The sequence below is a fragment of the Petromyzon marinus genome, chromosome 77 (genome assembly GCF_048934315.1).
Source record: "Petromyzon marinus isolate PM22_M1 ecotype Great Lakes invasive population chromosome 77, UKy_Petmar_22M1.pri1.0, whole genome shotgun sequence".
In the NCBI taxonomy this organism is placed as follows: Eukaryota; Metazoa; Chordata; class Hyperoartia; order Petromyzontiformes; family Petromyzontidae; genus Petromyzon; species Petromyzon marinus.
Window position 1 is genome coordinate 1,082,329 of NC_133743.1, and position 24,107 is coordinate 1,106,435.

Below are 24,107 nucleotides of genomic sequence, written 5' to 3' on the forward strand. Positions count from 1 at the left end.
CCACGCTCACCACCACGCTCACCATCACACTCACCACTCACCACCACACTCACCATCACGCTCACCATCACGCTCACCACCACGCTCACCATCACGCTCACCACTACACTCACCACTACACTCACCACTCACCACCACGCTCACCATCACACTCACCACCACGCTCACCACCACGCTCACCACCACACTCACCACTCACCACCACGCTCACCATCACACTCACCACCACGCTCACCACCACGCTCACCATCACACTCACCACCACACTCACCATCACGCTCACCACCACGCTCACCACCACGCTCACCACCATACTCGCCACCATGCTCACCACTCACCACCACGCTCACCACCACGCTCACCATCACACTCACCACCACGCCCACCACTACACTCATCACCACACTCACCACCACACTCACCACCACGCTCACCACCACGCTTACCACTACACTCACCACTACACCTACCACGACACTCACCATCACACTCACCACCACGCTCACCATCACACTCACTACCACGCTCACAACCACACTCACCATCAGACTCACCACTCACCACCACGCTCACCACCACGCTCACCATCACACTCACCACTCACCACCACGCTCACCATCACACTCACCACCACGCTCACCACTCACCACCACGCTCACCATCACACTCACCACCACGCTCACCACTCACCACCACGCTCACCACCGCGCTCACCACCACACTCACCACCACACTCACCACCACGCTCACCACCACGCTCACTACCACGCTCACCACCACGCTCACCACCACACTCACCATCACACTCACCACCACGCTCGCCACCACGCTCACCACCACGCTCACCACTCACCACCACGCTCACCACCACGCTCACCACTCACCACCACACTCACCACCACGCTTACCATCACACCCACCACCACGCTCACCACCACGCTCACCACCACACTCGCCACCACCCTCACCACTCATCAACGCGCTCACCATCACGCTCACCACCACACTCACCAACACACTCACCATCACACTCACCATCACACTCACCACCACGCTCACCACCACGCTCACCACTCACCACCACACTCACCACCACACTCACCACCACACCCACCACCACACTCACCACCACACTCACCACCACACTCACCACCACGCTCACCACCACGATCACCACTCACCACCACACTCACCACCACGCTCACCACCACACTCACCACCACACCCGTGACCTCCCCCGTGACCACCACCACAACAACAACAACCACAACAACAACCACCACCACCACAACAACCACCACCACAACAACCACCACCACCACAACAACAACAACAACCACCACCACAACAACAACCACCACAACAACAACAACCACCACCACAACAACAACAACAACCACCACCACCACAACAACAACCACCACCACCACAACAACAACCACCACAACAACCACCACAACAACCACCACAACAACAACCACAACAACCACCACAACAACAACAACAACCACCACCACAACAACCACCACAACAACAACCACCACCACAACAACAACAACAACAACCACAACAACAACAACCACAACAATAACCACAACCACAACAATAACCACCACAACAACAACCACAACAACAACAACCACAACAACAACAACCACCACAACAACTACAACCACCACAACAACAACAACCACAACAACAACAACCACCACCACAACAACAACCACAACAACAACAACCACCACCACAACAACCACAACAACCACCACAACAACAACAACCACAACAACAACCACCACCACAACAACAACCACCACCACAACAACCACAACCACCACAACAACAACAACAACAACCACAACAACCACCACCACAACAACCACAACAATAACCACCACAACAACAACAACCACCACAACAACAACAACCACAACAACAACCACCACCACAACAACAACAACCACCACAACAACCACCACCACCACAACAACAACCACAACAACAACAACCACAACAACAACCACAACAGCAACAACCACCACAACAACAACCACCACCACAACAACAACCACCACAACAACCACCACAACAACAACAACCACCACAACAACAACAACAACCACAACAACAACAACAACCACCACAACAACAACAACCACCACCACAACAACAACAACCACCACAACAACAACCACAACAACAACAACAACCACCACCACAACAACAACAACAACCACCACCACAACCACAACAACAACCACCACAACAACCACCACAACAACAACCACCACAACAACAACAACCACCACCACAACAACCACCACAACAACAACCACCACAACCACCACCACAACAACAACAACCACCACCACAACAACAACAACAACCACCACCACAACCACCACAACAACAACAACCACCACAACAACAACAACGTCCAACAACATCCACAACAACAACAACAACCACCACAACAACAACAACGTCCAACAACATCCACAACAACAACAACAACCACCACCACCACACCAACAACAACCACCACCACCACAACAACAACCACCACCACCACAACAACAACCACCACCACCACAACAACAACCACCACCACCACAACAACAACCACCACCACCACAACAACAACCACCACCACAACAACAACCACCACCACCACAACAACAACCACCACCACAACAACCACCACCACAACAACAACAACAACGTCCAACAACATCCTTCAACAACCACAACAACAACAACCACCACCACACCAACAACAACAACAACCACCACCACCACCACACCAACAACAACAACAACCACCAACACCACAACAACAACCACCACCACCACCACAACAACAACGTCCAACAACATCCACAACAACCACCACAACAACAACCACCACAACAACAACCACCACAACAACAACAACCACCACCACAACAACAACATCCACAACAACCACCACCACCACCACAACCACCACCACCACCACCACAACCACCACCACACCAACAACAACAACCACCACCACAACAACAACAACAACCACCACCACAACAACCACCACCACAACAACAACAACAACAACCACAACAACCACCACCACAACAACAACAACCACAACAACAACCACCACAACAACAACCACCACCACACCAACAACAACAACCACCACCACCACAACAACAACAACAACCACCACCACAACAACCACCACCACAACAACCACCACAACCACCACAACAACAACAACCACCACAACAACAACCACCACCACAACAACAACAACAACCACCACCACCACAACAACAACGTCCAACAACATCCACAACAACAACCACCACCACAACAACAACAACAACCACCACAACAACAACCACCACCACAACAACAACAACAACCACCACAACAACAACCACCACCACCACAACAACAACCACCACCACAACAACAACAACCACCACCACCACCACCACAAAACAACCACCACAACAACAACAACAACCACCACCACAACAACAACCACCACCACAACAACAACAACCACAACAACCACCACCACAACAACCACCACCACAACAACAACGTCAACAACTTGATTTCGTCCCCAACTTCGCCCAGGGCCTTGCTTGGGGTGCGTGGAACAGCCCCCACGGCCGTGACCTCCGCCCCCGTGACCTCCGCCCCCGTGACCTCCGCCCCCACGGCCGTGACCTCCGCCCCCGTGACCTCCGCCCCCGTGACCCCGGCGCCTCTGGCGGGCTGGGAGCTGGACGAGCTGGCGTGGAGGCGTTGTGCCGAGCTGCTGGCTGGAGCCACGGGTGGACTGGCGTCTCTCGCCCAGCTGCTTGGCGAGATCCACAACATCGTCATAGCACTGCCTGTCGCTCACCAGGTGAGGAGGGAGGAGGAGGAGGAGGAGGAGGAGGAGCCGGTGAGGGAGCGGGGTGGTGAGCGGCGGTGGCTAGCGGCCCCGGCGGGGGAGTTGGTGAAGCGTGCGGGGACGGCCGGGGGTTGAGATTCTGGGAGATCTGACGTCGCCGCCGCTACCGCCACCACCACCGCCACCGCTACCACCACCACTATCACCACCACCTCTACCACTACCACTACTACCACCTCTACCACCTCTACCACCTCTACCACCACTACCACTACTACCACCTCTACCACCACCTCTACCACCACCTCTACCACTACCTCTACCACTACCTCTACCACTACCTCTACCACCTCTACCACCACTACCACCACTACCACTACTACCACCTCTACCACTATCACCACCACCTCTACCACCTCTATCACTACCACCTCTACCACTACCACTACTACCACCTCTACCACTATCACCACCACCTCTACCACCTCTATCACTACCACCTCTACCACCTCTACCACTATCACCACCACCTCTACCACCTCTACCACCACCACCTCTACCACCTCTACCACCACCACCACCTCTATCACCACCTCTACCACCTCCACCACTACCACCTCTACCACCACCTCTACCACCTCTACCACCACCTCTACCACCTCTACCACTATCACCACCACCTCTACCACCACCTCTACCACCTCTACCACTACCACCTCTACCACCTCCACTACCACCACCACCTCTACCACCTCTACCACTACCACCTCTACCACCTCCACCACCACCACCACCACTACCACCACTACCACCACCACTACCACCACTACCACCACCACTACCACCTCTACCACCACTCTACCACCACCACCTCTACCACCTCTACCACCTCTACCACCACTACCACCTCTACCACTACCACCACCTCTACCACCACCACCTCTACCACCACTACCACCACTACCACCTCTACCACCACCACCACCACCACCACCTCTACCACCACTACCACCACCACCTCTACCACCTCTACCCCCTCTACCACCACCACTACCACCACCACCACCTCTACCACCACCACTACCACCACCACCACCTCTACCACCACCACTACCACCACCACCACCTCTACCACCACCTCTACCACTACCACCACCTCCACCACTACCTCTACCACCTCTACCACTACCACCACCACTACCACCACCTCTACCACCTCTACCACCACCACCACTACCACCACTACCACCACTACCACCACCACTACCACCACTACCACCACTACCACCACTACTACCACCTCTACCACTACCACCACCACCTCTACCACCACCACCACCACTACAACCATCTCCACCCCCGTGCCCCCCAGGTGGAGGTCGCTGTGCGTAGCTCCTGGGCCTCCCTGGCCGACCTCAGAGAGGGCCGCTTGGAGGCTGCCCTGGGCCACGCCGGCTGTGCTTGCAGGGCCTCAGAGGCGGCCTTCTACGATCCCTCGCTGCTCGCTCTGCTGTACTTCCCCGACGACCAGAAGTTCGCCATCTACATTCCACTCTTCCTGCCCGTCGCCATCCCCGTCCTGCTCGCACTCTGGAGGCACCTCGGGGCCCCCGGGGCATAGCCGGGGGGGGGCCCTGAGGGCACCCAGGGCATAGCCGGGGGGCCCTGAGGGCACCCAGGGCATAGCCGGGAGGCCCTGAGGGCACCGGGGGGCCCTGAGGGCACCCGGGGGCTTAGCCGGGGCCCTGAGGGCACCTGGGGGCATAGCCGGGGCCCTGAGGGCACCCGGGGGCCCTGAGGGCACCTGGGGGCATAGCCGGGGCCCTGAGGGCACCCGGGGGCCCTGAGGGCACCTGGGGCATAGCCGGGGGGCCCTGAGGGCACCCGGGGGCCCTGAGGGCACCCGGGGGCTCTGAGGGCACCTGGGGCTTAGCTGGGGCCCTGAGGGCACCCGGGGGCTTAGCTGTAGCCCTGAGGGCACCTGGGGTATGATGAGTCTATAGGTCTCTGTGTGGTGAGTCTATGGGTCTCTGTGTGTGGTGATGAGTCTATGGGTCTCTGTGTGGTGATGAGTCTATGGGTCTCTGTGTGTGATGAGTCTATGGGTCTCTGTGTGTGATGAGTCTATGGCTCTGTGTGTGATGAGTCTATGGGTCTCTGTGTATGATGAGTCTATGGGTCTCTGTGTGTGATGAGTCTATGGGTCTCTATGTGTGATGAGTCTGTGGGTCTCTGTGTGTGGTGATGAGTTTATGGGTCTCTGTGTGATGAGTCTATGGGTCTCTGTGTGTGATGATGAGTCTATGGGTCTCTGTGTGTGGTTATGAGTCTATGGGTCTCTGTGTGTGATGAGTCTATGGGTCTCTGTGTGTGGTGATGAGTCTATGGGTCTCTGTGTGTGATGAGTCTATGGGTCTCTGTGTGTGGTGATGAGTCTATGGGTCTCTGTGTGTGGTGATGAGTCTATGGGTCTCTGTGTGATGAGTCTATGGGTCTCTATGTGTGATGATGAGTCTATGGGTCTGTGTGTGTGATGAGTCTATGGGTCTCTGTGTGTGGTGATGAGTCTATGGGTGTCTGTGTGATGAGTCTATGGGTCTCTGTGTGTGATGAGTCTATGGGTCTCTATGTGTGATGATGAGTCTATGGGTCTCTGTGTGTGGTGAGTCTATGGGTCTCTGTGTGGTGATGAGTCTATGGGTCTCTGTGTGTGATGAGTCTATGGGTCTCTATGTGTGATGAGTCTATGGGTCTCTGTGTGTGATGAGTCTATGGATCTCTGCGTGATGAGTCTATGGGTCTCTGTGTGTGGTGAGTCTATGGCTCTGTGTGTGATGAGTTTATGGGTCTCTGTGTATGATGAGTCTATGGGTCTCTGTGTGTGATGAGTCTATGGGTCTCTATGTGTGATGAGTCTGTGGGTCTCTGTGTGTGGTGATGAGTCTACGGGTCTCTGTGTGTGGTTATGAGTCTATGGGTCTCTGTGTGTGATGATGAGTCTATGGGTCTCTGTGTGTGGTTATGAGTCTATGGGTCTCTGTGTGTGATGAGTCTATGGGTCTCTGTGTGTGGTGATGAGTCTATGGGTTCTGTGTGTGATGAGTCTATGGGTCTCTGTGTGTGGTGATGAGTCTATGGGTCTCTGTGTGTGATGAGTCTATAGGTCTCTGTGTGTGGTGATGAGTTTATGGGTCTCTGTGTGATGAGTCTATGGGTCTCTGTGTGTGGTGATGAGTCTATGGGTCTCTGTGTGGTGATGAGTCTATGGGTCTCTATGTGTGATTAGTCTACGGGTCTCTGTGTGTGATGAATCTATGGGTCTCTATGTGTGATGATGAGTCTATGGGTCTCTTTGTGTGGTGATGAGTCATTGAGCTGGCCTATGATAAATGATAGCAACTCAACCATGTGGCTGATGTCATCATCATCGTCATCATGATCGTCACAGCGTGGACATTTACATCAGCAGCTAAACAACTCTTAAACACAGCGTGGTGTGACGCAGATTCTAAACGTGGAGAGGGGATAAACCGGAGGGACCCAGAGACAAAATCCACACAGACACCACCACGGGGAGAGAGACGCAGACTCCAAATATACAGCAGCAGAAGCAGCAGCAGGCATCGTCCTGTAGACCAGGCGAGGTAGTCAACATCTCCCAGGGTCGGGATCGAACCCACGAGCTCCTGTACACCAGGCGAGGTAGTTAACATCTCTCAGGGTAATTGAACCCACGACCTCCTGTATACCAGGCGAGGTAGTCAACATCTCTCAGGGTCGGGATTGAACCCACGACCTCCTGTAGACCAGGCGAGGTAGTCAACATCCCCCAGGGTCTGGCTCGAACCCACGACCTCCTGTAGACCAGGCGAGGTAGTCAACATCTCTCAGGGTCGGGATCGAACCCACAACCTCCTGTATACCAGGCGAGGTGGTCAACATCTCCCAGGGTCAGGATCGAACCCACGACTTTCTGTATACCAGGCGAGGTAGGCAACATCTCCCAGGGTCTGGGATCGAACCCACGACCTCCTGTGTATCAGGCGAGGTAGTCAACATCTCCCAGGGTCTGGATCGAACCCACGACCTCCTGTAGACCAGGCGAGGTAGTTAACATCTCTCAGGGTAATCAAACCCACGACCTCCTGTACTCCACGCGAGGTAGTCAACATCTCTCAGGGTAATCGAACCCACGGGACCTCCTGTATACCAGGCGAGGTAGTCAACATCTCTCAGGGTAATCGAACCCACGGGACCTCCTGTACACCAGGCGAGGTAGTCAACATCTCCAACCCGTACGGATTTTTGAATGTCCCCCCCCCCTACCGGCCCCCCCTCCCACCCAACTTTGTATTTATTTAATTATTTCCCCTCCACACCCCCCCCCCGTCTCCTCTCAAGCCTGTGGTGAACATCTGCAGGATAAATCGCTGGTGCGCGTGTTATGGCTCATTGGAAAACCCCTTCGGTATGATTAAACACTCTTAATTCTCACTGGCGTGTGTGTGAGTGAGTGTGTGTGAGTGAATGAGTGAGTGTGTGAGTGTGTGTGAGTGAGTGTGTGTGAGTGTGTGTGTGAGTGTGTGTGTGAGTGAGTGTGTGTGAGTGAGTGTGTGAGTGAGTGTGTGAGTGAGTGTGTTTGAGAGTGTGTGTGTGAGTGAGTGTGTGAGTGAGTGTGTGTGAGTGAGTGTGTGAGTGTATGAGTGTGTAAGTGAGTGTGTGTGTGAGTGAGTGTGTGTGAGTGTGTGAGTGAGTGTGTGTGTGCGTGCGTGCGTGTGTGAGTGCGTGTGTGAGTGAGTGCGTGTGAGTGTGTGTGTGTGCGTGAGTGTGTGAGTGAGTGTGTTTGAAAGTGTGTGTGTATGTGCGCGTGTGAGTGTGTGTGAGTGAATAAGTGTGAGTGAGTGTGTGGGGAGCGATAGTGTAGCGGTTAGCGCTACGCTGCGCTATGATCCTGGCGACCCGGGTTCGATTCCCGCTCACGGCCAACACCAGTGACGATTATCTGAACCGGTCCCGGGCCTCCCCTAGGTCGACTCAGCCTCGAATGAGTACCTAGTGCGGTGGATAGAAACATTGCCACTGGGGAGACAAAGGCGGTCGGGCGTGGTGCTGGCCACCCACCCCCTCGTGTACCGTTCCGGCCTTCATAGGTGCTCGCTAACAGCACTTGCCCCTACAGTCTGTTAAGGCTATACGGGGGATCTTTTTTTGTGTGTGAGAAGATGCTCCATTCACCGGTTAGAAACATTTAGGCTGGCCTGCCTACGATCCATCCTGGGTTTAACCAGGCTGGATTGTGTGAGGAGCTCACAAATCCTTGAAAGATCTGGGCAAGGTCCCATCGGTGAGCTCCTCCGGCGGGGGGGAAGGCTGCGATGGCTGGGTCATGTAGCCCGCATGCCCAGCCAACGCATGCCCAAACAGCTTTTGTTCGGCCGGATCGAGGGGGCTAAGCGGGCGCGGCACGGGCTAGAGAAGAGATGGAGTGATGTGGTACAGGAGGACGTGGAGCTGAGTGGACTTGCCGATGACTGGTACCAGCGGTGTCAAGATCGGCCTCTGTGGAGGAGGCTCGTGAAGGATGCTACTGGGCAGCTGGAGGCAGTCGCCCTCCAACAACAACGGAGGGCGGAGGAGCGACGCTCACAACAACGAGCGGAGCGCCGGGTGGCTAAAGCAGAGCGGGTTGGCACAGTAGGGGGCACAGGTGGTGCATCAGCCAGCAGTCATCTCAGTCAGTCGACCCGTGGCACCTGCTGGGTCTGCCCCGTGACCTCCTGCCAGCGGGCGTTCGACACTTCACGTGATAGCCTCAAGGTGCACCTAGCCTGGCACAAGCGTCGTGGTGACGTCACCGCCACTTAGTGGCGAATGGCGGTTGTTGTTGTTGTTGTGTGGGAGTGAGTGTGGGTTGATGGGCATGGAAGAGCAGTAGCGTGAAGATTCTCTGAACCGGTCCTGGGCCTCCCCTAGGTCGACTCAGCCTCAAATGAGTACCTGGTGTAGCGGTGGTGGTGTAGTTAACATCGCCGATGGGGAGACAAAGGCGGTCCGGGCGTGGTCCTGGCCACCCACACCCCCTCGTGTACCGTTCTGGCCTTCATAGGTGCTCGCTAACAGCACTTGCCCCTACAGCCTGTTGCAGGCTATACGGGGGATCTTTGTCTTTGGAGTACGCTGCCACTGGGCAAGTGCCAGGCTAGGTGCACTTGTGAGGCTTCTGCGGAGTTTGGAGGCAAGTCGCCCTCCAGCAACAACGGACGGGGGTTGGAGCGACGCTCACAACAACGAGCGGAGCTTCGGGCGGATAAAATATCGCAAGTTGGCACAGTAGGGGGCACAAGCTAGGCGCGTTTACCGGTTAGCTCAGTCACCCCCACCCATGGCACCTGCTGGGTCTGTCACGTGACCTCCTGCACCTAGCCTGGCACAGCAGCAGGAGCAGTCAGCCCATGGCACCTGCAGGGTCTGTCACGTGATCTCCTCCTCCTGCACCTAGTCTGGCACAGCAGCAGCAGTCAGCCCATGGCACCTGCTGGGTCTGTCACGTGACCTACTGCACCTAGCCTGGCACAGCAGCAGCAGTCAAACCCATGGCACCTGCTGGGTCTGTCACGTGACCTCCTACTGCACCTAGCCTGGCACAGCAGCAGTTCATATTGTTAATGAATGAGAATACCTCTTGGTTATATTATGACCACTTGCACGAGGGCGCGGCTTACTAATTTATGCTAATCAGATGGGTGGGGGGGGGTGGGGCTTAATAATTTATGTTGATCTTGTGGGGGCGTGGTTTACGGTGATAGGCGAGGGGCGGGGCAGTGTGAGAGGGGGGGCAGATGGATGGGGGGGAGGAGAGTGGGGGATGTGGGAGGGGCAAAGTGAGGGAGGGGCAATAAGATTGTGGTGGGGGGGGGGACAAATTGAGGGAGAGCGGTGGTCGGCAGGGGTGATGGGGGGCTGTGGGGAAGGGGGCGGGGATATAGCCCCTCCCATACTCGAGCTCTGCACCAATCCACGCTCTCCCCCATCTCGATCCACCCCCCCCCTATTTATAGCTCCTCCCATACTCGAGCTCTGCACCAATCCACGCTCTCCCCCATCTCGATCCACCCTCCCTATATATAGCCCCTCCCATCCTCGAGCTCTGCACCAATCCACGCTCTCCCCCATCTCGCTCCACCCCCCCTATATATAGCCCCTCCCATCCTCGAGCTCCGCACCAATCCACGCTCTCCCCCATCTCGCTCCACCCCCTCCTATATATAGCCCCTCCCATCCTCGAGCTCCACACCAATCCACGCTCTCCCCCATCTCGCTCCACCCCCCCCCTATATATAGCCCCTCCCATCCTCCAGCTCCGCACCAATCCACGCTCTTTCTCATCTCGCTCCACCCCCCATATATATAGCCCCTCCCATCCTCGAGCTCTGCACCAATCCACGCTCTTCCCCATCTCGCTCCACCCCTCCTATAATATAGCCCCTCCCATCCTCGAGCTCCGCACCAATCCACGCTCTTCCCCATCTCGCTCCACCCTCTTCTATATAGCCCCTCCCATCCTTGAGCTCTACACCAATCCACGCTCTTTCTCATCTCGCTCCACCCCCCCCTATATATAGCGCCTCCCATACTCGAGCTCTGCACCAATCCAACGCTCTTTCCCATCTCGTTCCACCCTCTTCTATATAGCCCCTCCCATCCTCGAGCTCTGCACCAATCCACGCTCTTCCCCCATCTCGCTCCACCCCCCCCTCCCTATATATAGCCCCCCCGATATATTTTCAGTTTTTTTTTTCCAGTTTTATTTATTTTGGTATAGCCCTGTGAGCCATTCGGCTCTTGAATCGGGTGCAACCACAACAAACAAAAAAAACAAAAACACGAAAAACATCTTAAAGTGACTACTATGTGTGACTCTGTGCAAACAGAAAATCCATTTTTAAAAAACCCAGCAAAATATTCCTGATAAAAGCGCCGTACACCAACGCTGTGTGCAACAAATCGAAGTGGGATGGAAGTCAAACAACAACAACCACAAGACAACTTAGATTAAGGCCATCAGTCTAACTCCGTTACTACAAACAAAACTAAACATGTCCAAGCCAAAAACAACGTTTTCGAAATCACCAAAAAATTAAGCCATAATTGCAACGTAACAGTGATCACAGGGACTGTGACCGAATTTTTTACAATAAACAACATGTAACACCAAATCCTAGAGCCATAGCTGTCTGCATGAGTTGCTCTTACAACAACAGGAGCATCAGTCGGAGTATCAAATTTTTCAATGCACCTTTAAAGATAAGCACGCTAAATCAAAATACAGATACTACTTTGCAGCGTCATCCGGAGCGAAACATTTTATTTTATTTTACGCCAATGAATAGCAGTGGCAGCTAGCGGTGTACAACTCCTCTAGAGCAGTTTTGAGAGAAGATCTCATTGGTAGAGATTCAAGTTGCAGTTTATTGGCAATAGCATTCCAGACCCGGGGGGCATCAATAGCGAAGGCCCTTCCTCCAGTTTTTGTACGGCAATAGGGAATGTGAAGCTGGTGAATGAGCGAAGACCTGAGGTCAAATTTGTTCTTTGAAACAGAGAGGAGATCCAGCAGGTAGTCTGCGGATTTTTTTGTAAGTACATCGTGAATAAATAAGATCTGGTGCACAAGCCGTCGAACATTAAGAGATGTTAAGTTTGACCCAATGTAGAGATCACAGTGGTGAGTCCTATATGGGCAGTTCAATGCAAATCTTAAGGCCGAGTGATAGATGGAATCAAGCTTCTTCAGTACAGTACTTGGGGTTGATTTATACACGATGTCACAGTAATCAAGTAGAGGCAGTATGGGAGCTTTTATCAATTCCAAACGGAACATTGGGGGGAAGCAGTGCTTGTGTCGATACAGAAAACCAATTTTGATTTTTGTCTTTTTACCAATATAATCAATGTGATCTTCAAAATTAAGTTTTGAATCCAGGATGACCCCAAGATACTTATAGATCTTGACTTGCTCTATTTTATAATTATTTAAGGAATGTAATTAGGGAAAAATAACTTCCTGCTGTAGTCCTGGTGAGAAGCATAGCACCTTGGTTTCGGAGGTATTCAGGACTCGTTTAAGAGAAACTAGCTGATGTTGTAGTTTGTTGAAATCACCCTGGAGCTTAGAAATCACGTCATCCGGAGAGCGGCCAGCAATAATCAGTATCGTGTCATCTGCAAAAAGATTTACCCTGGAATGATCCAGGTCAGTGCCCAAGTCATTGACATAAAGAGAGAACAAGAGGGGGCCGAGGATGGAACCCTGTGGAATCCCCTTTTGTTATCTTAACACTGTTTAACCTACAACCATCTGTGAATATAGTTTGGGTGCGAGAAAAGAGGTAATTTTGTAACCATTTAACTGCATTTTCGGAAAAACTGAAGCAACTTAGTTTACTAAGCAGGGTGTTGTGGTCTACTGTATCAAAAGCTTTGGACAGGTCAAGAAAAAGACAGGCACAGTACTGCTTATTATCAAGGCTACTGTAAATGTGATTCAGAGAGTCTAATGCAGCAGATGTGGTGGTGTATTTTTTTCGGAACTCAGATTGTTTTCGATGTAGTAGATTGTTGGTGGACAGGAAACTGCTAATTTGGTAGTTCAACAATTTTTTAAAAATCTTCATCAACGGGGACAAAATTGAGATAGGTCAGTAGTTATTGGGATCATCTTTAGGGCCCCCTTTGTGAAGTGGACGGACATATGAATGTTTCCATTCTAGAGGAACTGATGCTTCTTTGAAGGACAGGTTGAAAACATGGGCTATAGGTTTGTATATTAGGTGACCAACAGTTAGTTGAGCAAAGACGGAAAAACTATCTGCTCCGGTACAGGAGGACCCTTTGAGGCAAGACAGTTGTTTCAGAACATTACTTTCGTGGATTGGCTGGAAACTAAATTCGTTTAATGTTTGGACAGGGGTGTAGGAATTTTCATGAGCAGGGGTGACTCCCAAAACATTATCAAAAAGATTACCGGATTCAGAAAAATGAAGGTTAAAAATGTCAACTATTTTTTGGGGATCTGAAAAATATTCCACATTTCGGTTAAGCTCAACGGGCAGATTGTCTGTTTTGGATGCATTTTCGATAGATTTGATTGTTTTCCAAAAAATCCTCGCATTCCCATGTGATTCAAGGAGAGTGGAGGAAAAGATGGGCATTTTTTGCATGCCGTATTTTTTTGACGCATCTATTCCTTAAAATCCTGTATTCTAGCCAGTCATTGACCAAATTACTTTTCTGAGCACATGCCCAAGCCTTGTCCCTAGTTTTCATGAGCTTTGTAATCAAAGGATCAAACCACGGTGGGCGGTTGCCTTTAGTTTGAAATCTAACCGACGGAGCATGTTTGTTAAGAATTTGGAGAAACGTGTACCTGAAGGTCTCCCAAGCCGTAGTCAGGTTGGGGATATCACAGACCTTGTCAATATCCGAGTGAAGCACATCATTAGTAAAATGCCTGAGTGCTGAAGTGTCTCATAGAGTGCTTCTCAACCAATTTAGGAGGGGCGGGGGGGGGGCTTTGTGTCTGGCTGATGATCTCACCCCAAAAATGAAGGAGTGATCGCTAAGGTTATTACCCAGAACACCAGTCAGCGCGAAATTGTGAGGGGCATTTGTCAATAGGACGTCAAGCAGAGATGACTGTCCCGGATTTTTTAGGTTGGGTTTTGTGGGGGCATTTGTTAGTTGAAACAGGTTAAATCAATCTGTAAAATTTGTGGCCACGGCCAACGGGTTTAGACAATTCCAATTTAGATCACCCACTAAAACTATTTCCCCATCTCGCTCCACCCCCCCTATATATAGCCCCTCCCATTCTCGAGCTCTGCACCAATCCACGCTCTTCCCTATCTCGCTCCACCCTCCTCTATATAGCCCCTCCTAACCTCGAGCTCTACACCAATCCACGCTCTTCCCCATCTCGCTCCACCCCCTCCCCCGATATATACCCCCCTCCCATCCTCGAGCTCCGCACCAATCCACGCTCTTCCCTATCTCGCTCCACCCTCCTATATATAGCCCCTCCCATCCTCGAGCTCTGCACCAATCCACGCTCTACGCCATCTCGCTCCACCCCTTCCCCCGATATATAGCCCCTCCCATCCTCGAGCTCCGCACCAATCCACGCTCTTCCCTATCTCGCTCCACCCTCCTCTATATAGCCCCTCCCAACCTCGAGCTCTGCACCAATCCACGCTCTTCCCATCTCCTAGCTCCACCTCCTCCTCCCCTATATATAGCCCCTCCCATCCTCGAGCTTCGCACCCAATCCACGCTCTTTCCCATCGCCTCGCGCCACCCCCCTCTCCCCCTATAGCTCCTCCCATCCTCCAAGCTCCGCACCCAATCCACGTTCTTCCCCATCGCCTCGCCCCACCCCCCCTATATATAGCCCCTCCCCCCCTACATCCCCCACCCCCGCTCCGTAAATCTCCCGCGCAGAGCGCGCGCGCGCCGCCAGCAGCGGAGTTTTTTTCTGAGGTAAAAAAAAAAATTGGTTTTAAATTTTATTTATTTACAATAATAACGCTAATTGAACAGTTGTTTATTATTGTTTGTTCGCGATGATTATAATGCACGAGGGTACGATTAAAGCAATATAATAGCCCTACTAGTTGGTGGTTTAGGCGATGGGGGGAGGAGGGGAGGAGTCACGAACGCTTTAGCGGCCTAATTATTTAATTTATTTTTTCACCTCAGAAAATGTTTTTAAAATGTTACACAAAAAATGTGAATTAACATTAAAATATTGTTGGGCATACGGTGGTACGGCGGCGTGTGATGTGTGGTGTGTGTGTGGTAAGAATGGTTAAAAGTATGTTATTATTTTAAATTCGTGAATGTTGGGTAAAGTCTTGAGCTGCTTAGCAGCGGAAACCAATCCGCGATTTGTTCGCGGTTTCGTTATAAATCTAAACAAAATTAGAGAGAGAGTTGGGGTGTGTGTGTGTTATTTGAATGTAAGATATATTAATTATCGTTAAGCATGTGCACAAATTCTCGCCTCCTTCCCCCTTCGATAGCTTAACAATTAAATTTTTTTTTAAAAATCGAAAATAAAATTCCATAGGCAGATAAGATTTTAATTGATATCGACCCTTTAACCCCCCTACGCGCCTTAATCTATTTTTTTTGTATTCGATTAAGTAAAATTGTTTTTACACACCGTATACAATTTTAAAACGATTTTTTTTGTTTTAAAAAAATTAACGCAAAAATCCCCTTTAAAACAAAAATAACGCAAAAAATTCCCTTTAAAAAAAACATGCCCAAATTTATCGCAAGGTTTATAGCAACACGGTTATTACAATTGTTATTATACAAATAAGTGTTGTTGCGGTGTTTTTTTGTTGTTGTTTAAAACATAGACATTTGGCCGTGGGGGTTTTGACGTTCACGACAGGCCTGGCCCTTCACCGCTTAGCGCCCCTTAAAATGTTAAATGCGAATAAGCCCCGAAGGCTGTTATTATTATTCTTCTTCTTCATCATACAACGTTGACTTACGATGTTTGTTAAATGTACGTTTGTGTGCCGAGTATCGGAGAAAATGTCGCGGTTTTAAATGGATAGCGCGTGATTCGTCAGGTGAATGTTGGACCCCCCCTTAAGGTGTTAGGGTGGTGGTGGTGTGAGTCTCTAGCTTGTTAATCATCTTCTTGTTAATGCCCTTAAATATTATTATTGTTGTTTATAAACTCATCAATGGGCTATGAGTAACTGGTTCCATACAAACTTGTGTGTACCTGGTGGTGGTGTGTGTGGTGGTGGTGTGTGTGGTGTGTGTCTCTAGCTTGGTAATCATCTTCTTGTTAATGCCCTTAAAGATTATTATTGTTGTTATTTATAAACTCATCAATGGTCTATGAGTAACTGGTTCCATACAAACTTGTGTGTACCTGGTGGTGTGGGTGGTGGTGTGAGTCTCTAGCTTGTTAATCATCTTCTTGTTAATGCCCTTAAATATTATTATTGTTGTTTATAAACTCATCAATGGGCTATGAGTAACTGGTTCCATACAAACTTGCGTGTACCTGGTGGTGTTGGTGTGGTGTGTGTCTCTAGCTTGTTAATCAGCATCTTGTTAATGCCCTTAAACATTATTATTGTTTATAAACTCATCAATGGGCTATGAGTAACTGGTTCCATACAAACTTGTGTGTACCTGGTGGTGTGGGTGGTGGTGTGTGTGTCTCTAGCTTGTTAATCATCTTGTTAATGCCCTTGAACATTATTGTTGTTGTTTATAAACTCATCAATGGGCTATGAGTAACTGGTTCCATACAAACTTGTGTGTACCTGGTGGTGTTGGTGTGGTGTGTGTCTCTAGCTTGTTAATCAGCATCTTGTTAATGCCCTTAAACAATATTATTGATGTTTATAAACTCATCACTGGGCTACGAGTAACTGGTTCCATACAAACTTGTGTGTACCTGGTGGTGGTGTGGGTGGTGGTGGTGTGTGAGTCTCTAGCTTGTTAATCATCTTCTTGTTAATGCCCTTAAAGATTATTATTGTTGTTTATAAACTCATCAATGGGCTATGAGTAACTGGTTCCATACAAACTTGCGTGTACCTGGTGGTGTGTGTGGTGGTGGTGTGTGTGGTGGTGGTGTGTGTGGTGGTGTGTGTCTCTAGCTTGTTAATCAGCATCTTGTTAATGCCCTTAAATATTATTATTGTTGTTGTTTATAAACTCATCAATGGGCTACGTGTAACTGGTTCCATACAAACTCGTGTGTACCTGGTGGTGGTGGTGACGTTCTGGTGTGTGGAGTTGCTTGCTTTTCATCATCAGCAGCATCTTGTTAATGCACTAAAACATCATTATTGTTGTTATTTATAAACTCATCAATGCGCCATGAGTAACGAGTTCATTGCAAACTTACGTGTACCTGGTGGTGTTTGTGTGTGTGTGTCTAGCTTGTTAATCAGCATCTTGTTAATGCCCTTAAAGAGTATTATTGTTGTTTATAAACTCATCAATGGGCTATGTGTAACTGGTTCCATGCAAAATTGCGTGTACCTGGTGGTGTGGGTGGTGGTGGTGTTGACGCTCTTGTGTGTGTGATTCTCTCAATTGTTCATCTTATTAATGCCTTAAAGATTATTATTGTTGTTGTCAATAGACCATCAGTAACGAGTTCCTTGCCAACTTGTGTGTGTCTGGTGATATGGTTGTTGGTGGTGGTGGTGTTGACGTTCAGATGTGTAGAGTCTCTTGCTGTTAATCAGCATCTTGTTAATGCCCTTAAACATTGTTGTTGTTTATAAACGAATCAATGGTCATTGAGTAACTGGCTACATGTAAACTTGTGTGTACCTGGTGGTGTGGGTGGTGGTGGTGTTGACGTTCTTGTGTGTGGAGTTGCTTGCTTTTCATCATCAGCAGCATCTTGTTAATGTACTAAAACATCATCGTTGTTATAATAATAGGGGTTTTCCCCTTTTTTCATTGATCATTATTGTTGTTTATAAACTTATCAGTGGTCTATGAGTAACGAGTTGGTGGTGGTGTTGTTGACGTTCTTGTGTGTGAGTCTCTCGCTTGTTCATCAGCATCTTGTTAACGCCTTAAAGATTATTATTGTTGTTGTTGTTGTTTATAAACACATCAATAGACCATCAGTAACGAGTTCATTGTAACCTTGTGTGTACCTGGTGGTATAGGTGGTGGTGGTGTTGTTGACGTTGTGTGTGTGTCTCTCGCTTGTTCATCAGCATCTTGTTAACACCTTAAAGATTATTATTATTGTTGTTTATAAACTTATCAGTGGTCTATGAGTAACGAGTTCATTGTAACCTTGTGTGTACCTGGTGGTATAGGTGGTGGTGTTGACGTTGTGTGTGTGTGTCTCTTGCTTGTTCATCAGCATCTTGTTAATGCCTTAAAGATTATTATTATTATTATTATTGTTGTTTACAAACTCATCAATAGACCATCAGTAACGAGTTCATTGTAACCTTGTGTGTACCTGGTGGTGTGGTTTTTGATGGTGGTGGCGGTGTTGACGTTCTGGTGTGTAGAGTATCTTGGCGTTCATCATCTTGTTAATGCCCTTAAACATTATTATTTTTGTTGTTTATAAACTCATCAATGGGCTATGAGTAACGGGTTCCATACAAACTTGTGTGTACCTGGTGGTGTGGGTGGTGGTGGTGTGTGTGTCTCTAGCTTGTTAATCAGCATCTTGTTAATGCCCTTAAAGCTTATTATTGTTTACAAACTCATCATTGGGCTATGAGTAACGAGTTGATTGCATCCTTGTGTGTACCTGGTGGTGTGGGTGGTGGTGGTTGTGGTGGTGACGTTCTTGTGTGTGGAGTTGCTTGCTTTTCATCATCAGCAGCATCTTGTTAATGCACTAAAACATCATTATTATTGTTCTTTATAAACTTATCAATGGGCCATCAGTAACTGGTTCTTTGCAAACTTGTGTGTACCTGGTGGTGTGCTGGTGGTGGTGTTGACGCTCTTGTGTGTGTGAGTCTCTCGCTTGTTCATCAGCATCTTGTTAATGCCCTTAAAGATTATTATTGTTGTTTATAAACTCATCTATGGTCTATGAGTAACGGGTTACATGTAAACTTGCGTGTACCTGGTGGTGTGGCTGGTGGTGGTGTGTGAGTCTCTAGCTTGTTAATCAGCATCTTGTTAATGCCCTTAAAGATTATTATTGTTTATAAACTCATCAATGGGCTATGAGTAACTGGTTCCATACAAACTTGCGTGTACCTGGTGGTGGTGGTGTGTGTGTCTCTAGCTTGTTAATCAGCATCTTGTTAATTCCCTTAAACATTATTATTGTTTATAAACTCATCAATGGGCTATGAGTAACTGGTTCCATACAAACATGCGTGTACCTGGTGGTGTGGGTGGTGGTGGTGGTGTGTGTGTCTCTAGCTTGTTAATCAGCATCTTGTTAATGCCCTTAAAGATTATTATTGTTGTTTATAAACTCATCAATGGGCTATGTGTAACTGGTTCCATGCAAACTTGCGTGTACCTGGTGATATGGGTGGTGGTGGTGGTGTTGACGTTCTTGTGTGTGGAGTTGCTTGCTTTCCATCATCAGCAGCATCTTGTTAATGCACTAAAACATCATTATTGTTATAATAATAGGGGTTTTCCTCTTTTTTCATTGATCATTATTGTTTATAAACTTATCAGTGGTCTGAGTAACGAGTTGGTGGTGGTGTTGTTGACGTTCTTGTGTGTGAGTCTCTCGCTTGTTCATCAGCATCTTGTTAACGCCTTAAAGATTATTATTGTTGTTGTTTATAAACTCATCAATAAACCATCAGTAACGAGTTCATTGTAACCTTGTGTGTACCTGGTGGTATAGGTGGTGGTGTTGTTGACGTTGTGTGTGTGTCTCTCGCTTGTTCATCAGCATCTTGTTAACACCTTAAAGATTATTATTATTGTTGTTTATAAACTCATCAATAGACCATCAGTAACGAGTTCATTGTAACCTTGTGTGTACCTGGTGGTGTGGTTTTTGATGGTGGTGGCGGTGTTGACGTTCTGGTGTGTAGAGTATCTTGCCGTTCATCTTCTTGTTAATGCCCTTAAACATTATTATTTTTGTTGTTGTTTATAAACTCATCAATGGGCTACGAGTAACGGGTTCCATACAAACTTGTGTGTACCTGGTGGTGTGGGTGGTGGTGACGTTCTTGTGTGTGTGAGTCTCTCTCGCTTGTTCATCATATTATTAATGCCCTTCAACAACATTATTGTTTTGATTTAAAGCTTTCGTGACTGCAGTAATTCATATTCTTAGTTTTTTCGGTAAAGTCACGTTGAAGAGAAACAACAGAATAACAAAATATATATATATATTTTGTTATTCTGTTGTTTCTTGCAACAGAATAACAAAATATATATATTGTTATTCTGTTGTTTCTCTTCAACGTGACTTTACCGAAAAAACTAAGAATATAACATTATTGTTGTTGTTTATAAACTGAACAATGGGTCATGAGTAACGGGTTCATTGTAACCTTGTGTGTACCTGGTGGTATGGTTGTTGATGGTGGTGGCGGTGTTGACGTTCTGGTGTGTGTGTGAGTCTCCTGCTGTTCAACGTCTTGTTAATGCCTTCAACATTATTGTTGTTGTTTATAAACTCATCAATGGTCCATGAGTAACGGGTTCCATGCAAAGTTATGTGTCTGGTGATATGGTTATTGTTGGTCGTGGTGTTGACGTTTTGATTTGTGTGAGTCTCTTGCTTTTCATCATCAGCAGCATCTTGTCAATGCACTTAAACATCATTATTGTTGTTCTTTATAAACTCATCAATATACCATCAGTAACGAGTTCATTGTAACCTTGTGTGTCTGGTGATTATGTTGTTGATGGTGGTGGTGTTTGTTGACGTTCTTGTGTGTGTGAGTTTCTCTCGCGTGTTCATCACCTTATTCATGCCTTAAACAATATTGTTGTTATTGTTTATAAACTCATCAATGGGGCATGAGTAACGGGTCCATTGTAACCTTGTGTGTACCTGGTGGTATTGGTTGTTGATGGTGGTTGCGGTGTTGACGTTCTTGTGTGGAGTTGCTTGCTTTTCATCATCAGCAGCATCTTGTTAATGCACTACAACATCATTGTTGTTGTTATTTATAAACTCATCAATGGGCCATGAGTAACGGGTTCATTGCAAACTTGCGTGTACCTGGTGGTGTGGGTGGTGGTGGTGTTGACGCTCTTGTGTGTGTGTGAGTCTCTCGCTTGTTCATCAGCATCTTGTTAATGCCCTTAAATATTATTATTGTTGTTGTTTATAAACTCATCAATGGGCTATGAGTAACTGGTTCCATACAAACTTGTGTGTACCTGGTGGTGTGTGTGGTGTGTGTGTCTCTAGCTTGTTAATCAGCATCTTGTTAATGCCATTAAAGCGTATTATTGTTGTTGTTTATAAACTCATCAATGGGCTATGAGTAACTGGTTCCATACAAATTTGTGTGTACCTGGTGGTGTGGGTGGTGGTGGTGGCGGTGTTGACGTTCTGGTGTGGAGTCGCTTGCTTTTCATCATCAGCAGCATCTTGTCAATGCACTTAAACATCATTGTTGTTCTTTATAAACTCATCAATATACCATCAGTAACGAGTTCATTGTAACCTTGTGTGTACCTGGTGGTATTGGTTGTTGATGGTGGTTGTGGTGTTGACGTTCTTGTGTATGAAGTTGCTTGCTTTTCATCATCAGCAGCATCTTGTTAATGCACTAAAACATCATTGTTGTTGTTATTTATAAACTTATCAATGGGGCATGAGTAACGGGTCCATTGTAACCTTGTGTGTACCTGGTGGTGTGCTGGTGGTGGTGTTGACGCTCTTGTGTGTGCGAGTCTCTCGCTTGTTCATCAGCATCTTGTTAATGCCCTTAAATATTATTATTGTTGTTGTTTATAAACTCATCAATGGGCTATGAGTAACGAGTTGATTGCATCCTTGTGTGTACCTGGTGGTGTGGGTGGTGGTGGTTGTGGTGGTGACGTTCTTGTGTGTGGAGTTGCTTGCTTTTCATCATCAGCAGCATCTTGTTAATGCACTAAAACATCATTATTATTGTTCTTTATAAACTTATCAATGGGCCATCAGTAACTGGTTCTTTGCAAACTTGTGTGTACCTGGTGGTGTGCTGGTGGTGGTGTTGACGCTCTTGTGTGTGCGAGTCTCTAGCTTGTTCATCAGCATCTTGTTAATGCCCTTAAAGATTATTATTGTTGTTTATAAACTCATCTATGGTCTATGAGTAACGGGTTACATGTAAACTTGCGTGTACCTGGTGGTGTGGCTGGTGGTGGTGTGTGAGTCTCTAGCTTGTTAATCAGCATCTTGTTAATGCCCTTAAAGATTATTATTGTTTATAAACTCATCAATGGGCTATGAGTAACTGGTTCCATACAAACTTGCGTGTACCTGGTGGTGGTGGTGTGTGTGTCTCTAGCTTGTTAATCAGCATCTTGTTAATTCCCTTAAACATTATTATTGTTTATAAACTCATAAATGGGCTATGAGTAACTGGTTCCATACAAACATGCGTGTACCTGGTGGTGTGGGTGGTGGTGGTGGTGTGTGTGTGTGTCTCTAGCTTGTTAATCAGCATCTTGTTAATGCCCTTAAAGATTATTGTTGTTGTTTATAAACTCATCAATGGGCTATGTGTAACTGGTTCCATGCAAACTTGCGTGTACCTGGTGATATGGGTGGTGGTGGTGGTGTTGACGTTCTTGTGTGTGGAGTTGCTTGCTTTTCATCATCAGCAGCATCTTGTTAATGCACTAAAACATCATTATTGTTATAATAGGGGTTTTCCTCTTTTTTCATTGATCATTATTGTTTATAAACTTATCAGTGGTCTGAGTAACGAGTTGGTGGTGGTGTTGTTGACGTTCTCGTGTGTGAGTCTCTCGCTTGTTCATCAGCATCTTGTTAACGCCTTAAAGATTATTATTGTTGTTGTTTATAAACTCATCAATAAACCATCAGTAACGAGTTCATTGTAACCTTGTGTGTACCTGGTGGTATAGGTGTTGGTGTTGTTGACGTTGTGTGTGTGTCTCTCGCTTGTTCATCAGCATCTTGTTAACACCTTAAAGATTATTATTATTGTTGTTTATAAACTCATCAATAGACCATCAGTAACGAGTTCATTGTAACCTTGTGTGTACCTGGTGGTGTGGTTTTTGATGGTGGTGGCGGTGTTGACGTTCTGGTGTGTAGAGTATCTTGCCGTTCATCTTCTTGTTAATGCCCTTAAACATTATTATTTTTGTTGTTGTTTATAAACTCATCAATGGGCTACGAGTAACGGGTTCCATACAAACTTGTGTGTACCTGGTGGTGTGGGTGGTGGTGGTTGTGGTGGTGACGTTCTTGTGTGTGGAGTTGCTTGCTTTTCATCATCAGCAGCATCTTGTTAATGCACTAAAACATCATTATTGTTGTTCTTTATAAACTCATCAATGGTCTATGAGTAACTGGTTCCATACAAACTTGCGTGTACCTGGTGGTGTGGGTGGTGGTGGTGTGTCTCTAGCTTGTTAATCAGCATCTTGTTAATGCCCTTAATGCTTATTATTATTGTTGTTTATAAACTCATCAATGGGCTATGAGTAACGGGTTCCATACAAACTTGTGTGTACC

At 47.9% G+C, this 24,107-nt stretch overlaps 1 protein-coding gene across 1 annotated transcript in view; it reads left to right on the forward strand.

Annotated features, from left to right (window-relative positions):
* The window catches only part of PIGS (phosphatidylinositol glycan anchor biosynthesis class S), a 41,685-nt gene extending 33,302 nt beyond the window's left edge, over window positions 1–8,383 (forward strand). The window contains exons 10-11 of the mRNA XM_076056635.1: window positions 3,628–3,901; window positions 5,262–8,383. Coding sequence (XP_075912750.1) covers window positions 3,628–3,901; window positions 5,262–5,510 — 523 coding nt within the window. The 3' untranslated portion in view covers window positions 5,511–8,383. The remainder of the gene's footprint in view (window positions 1–3,627; window positions 3,902–5,261) is intronic.
* Window positions 8,384–24,107: the final 15,724 nt, after the last annotated feature.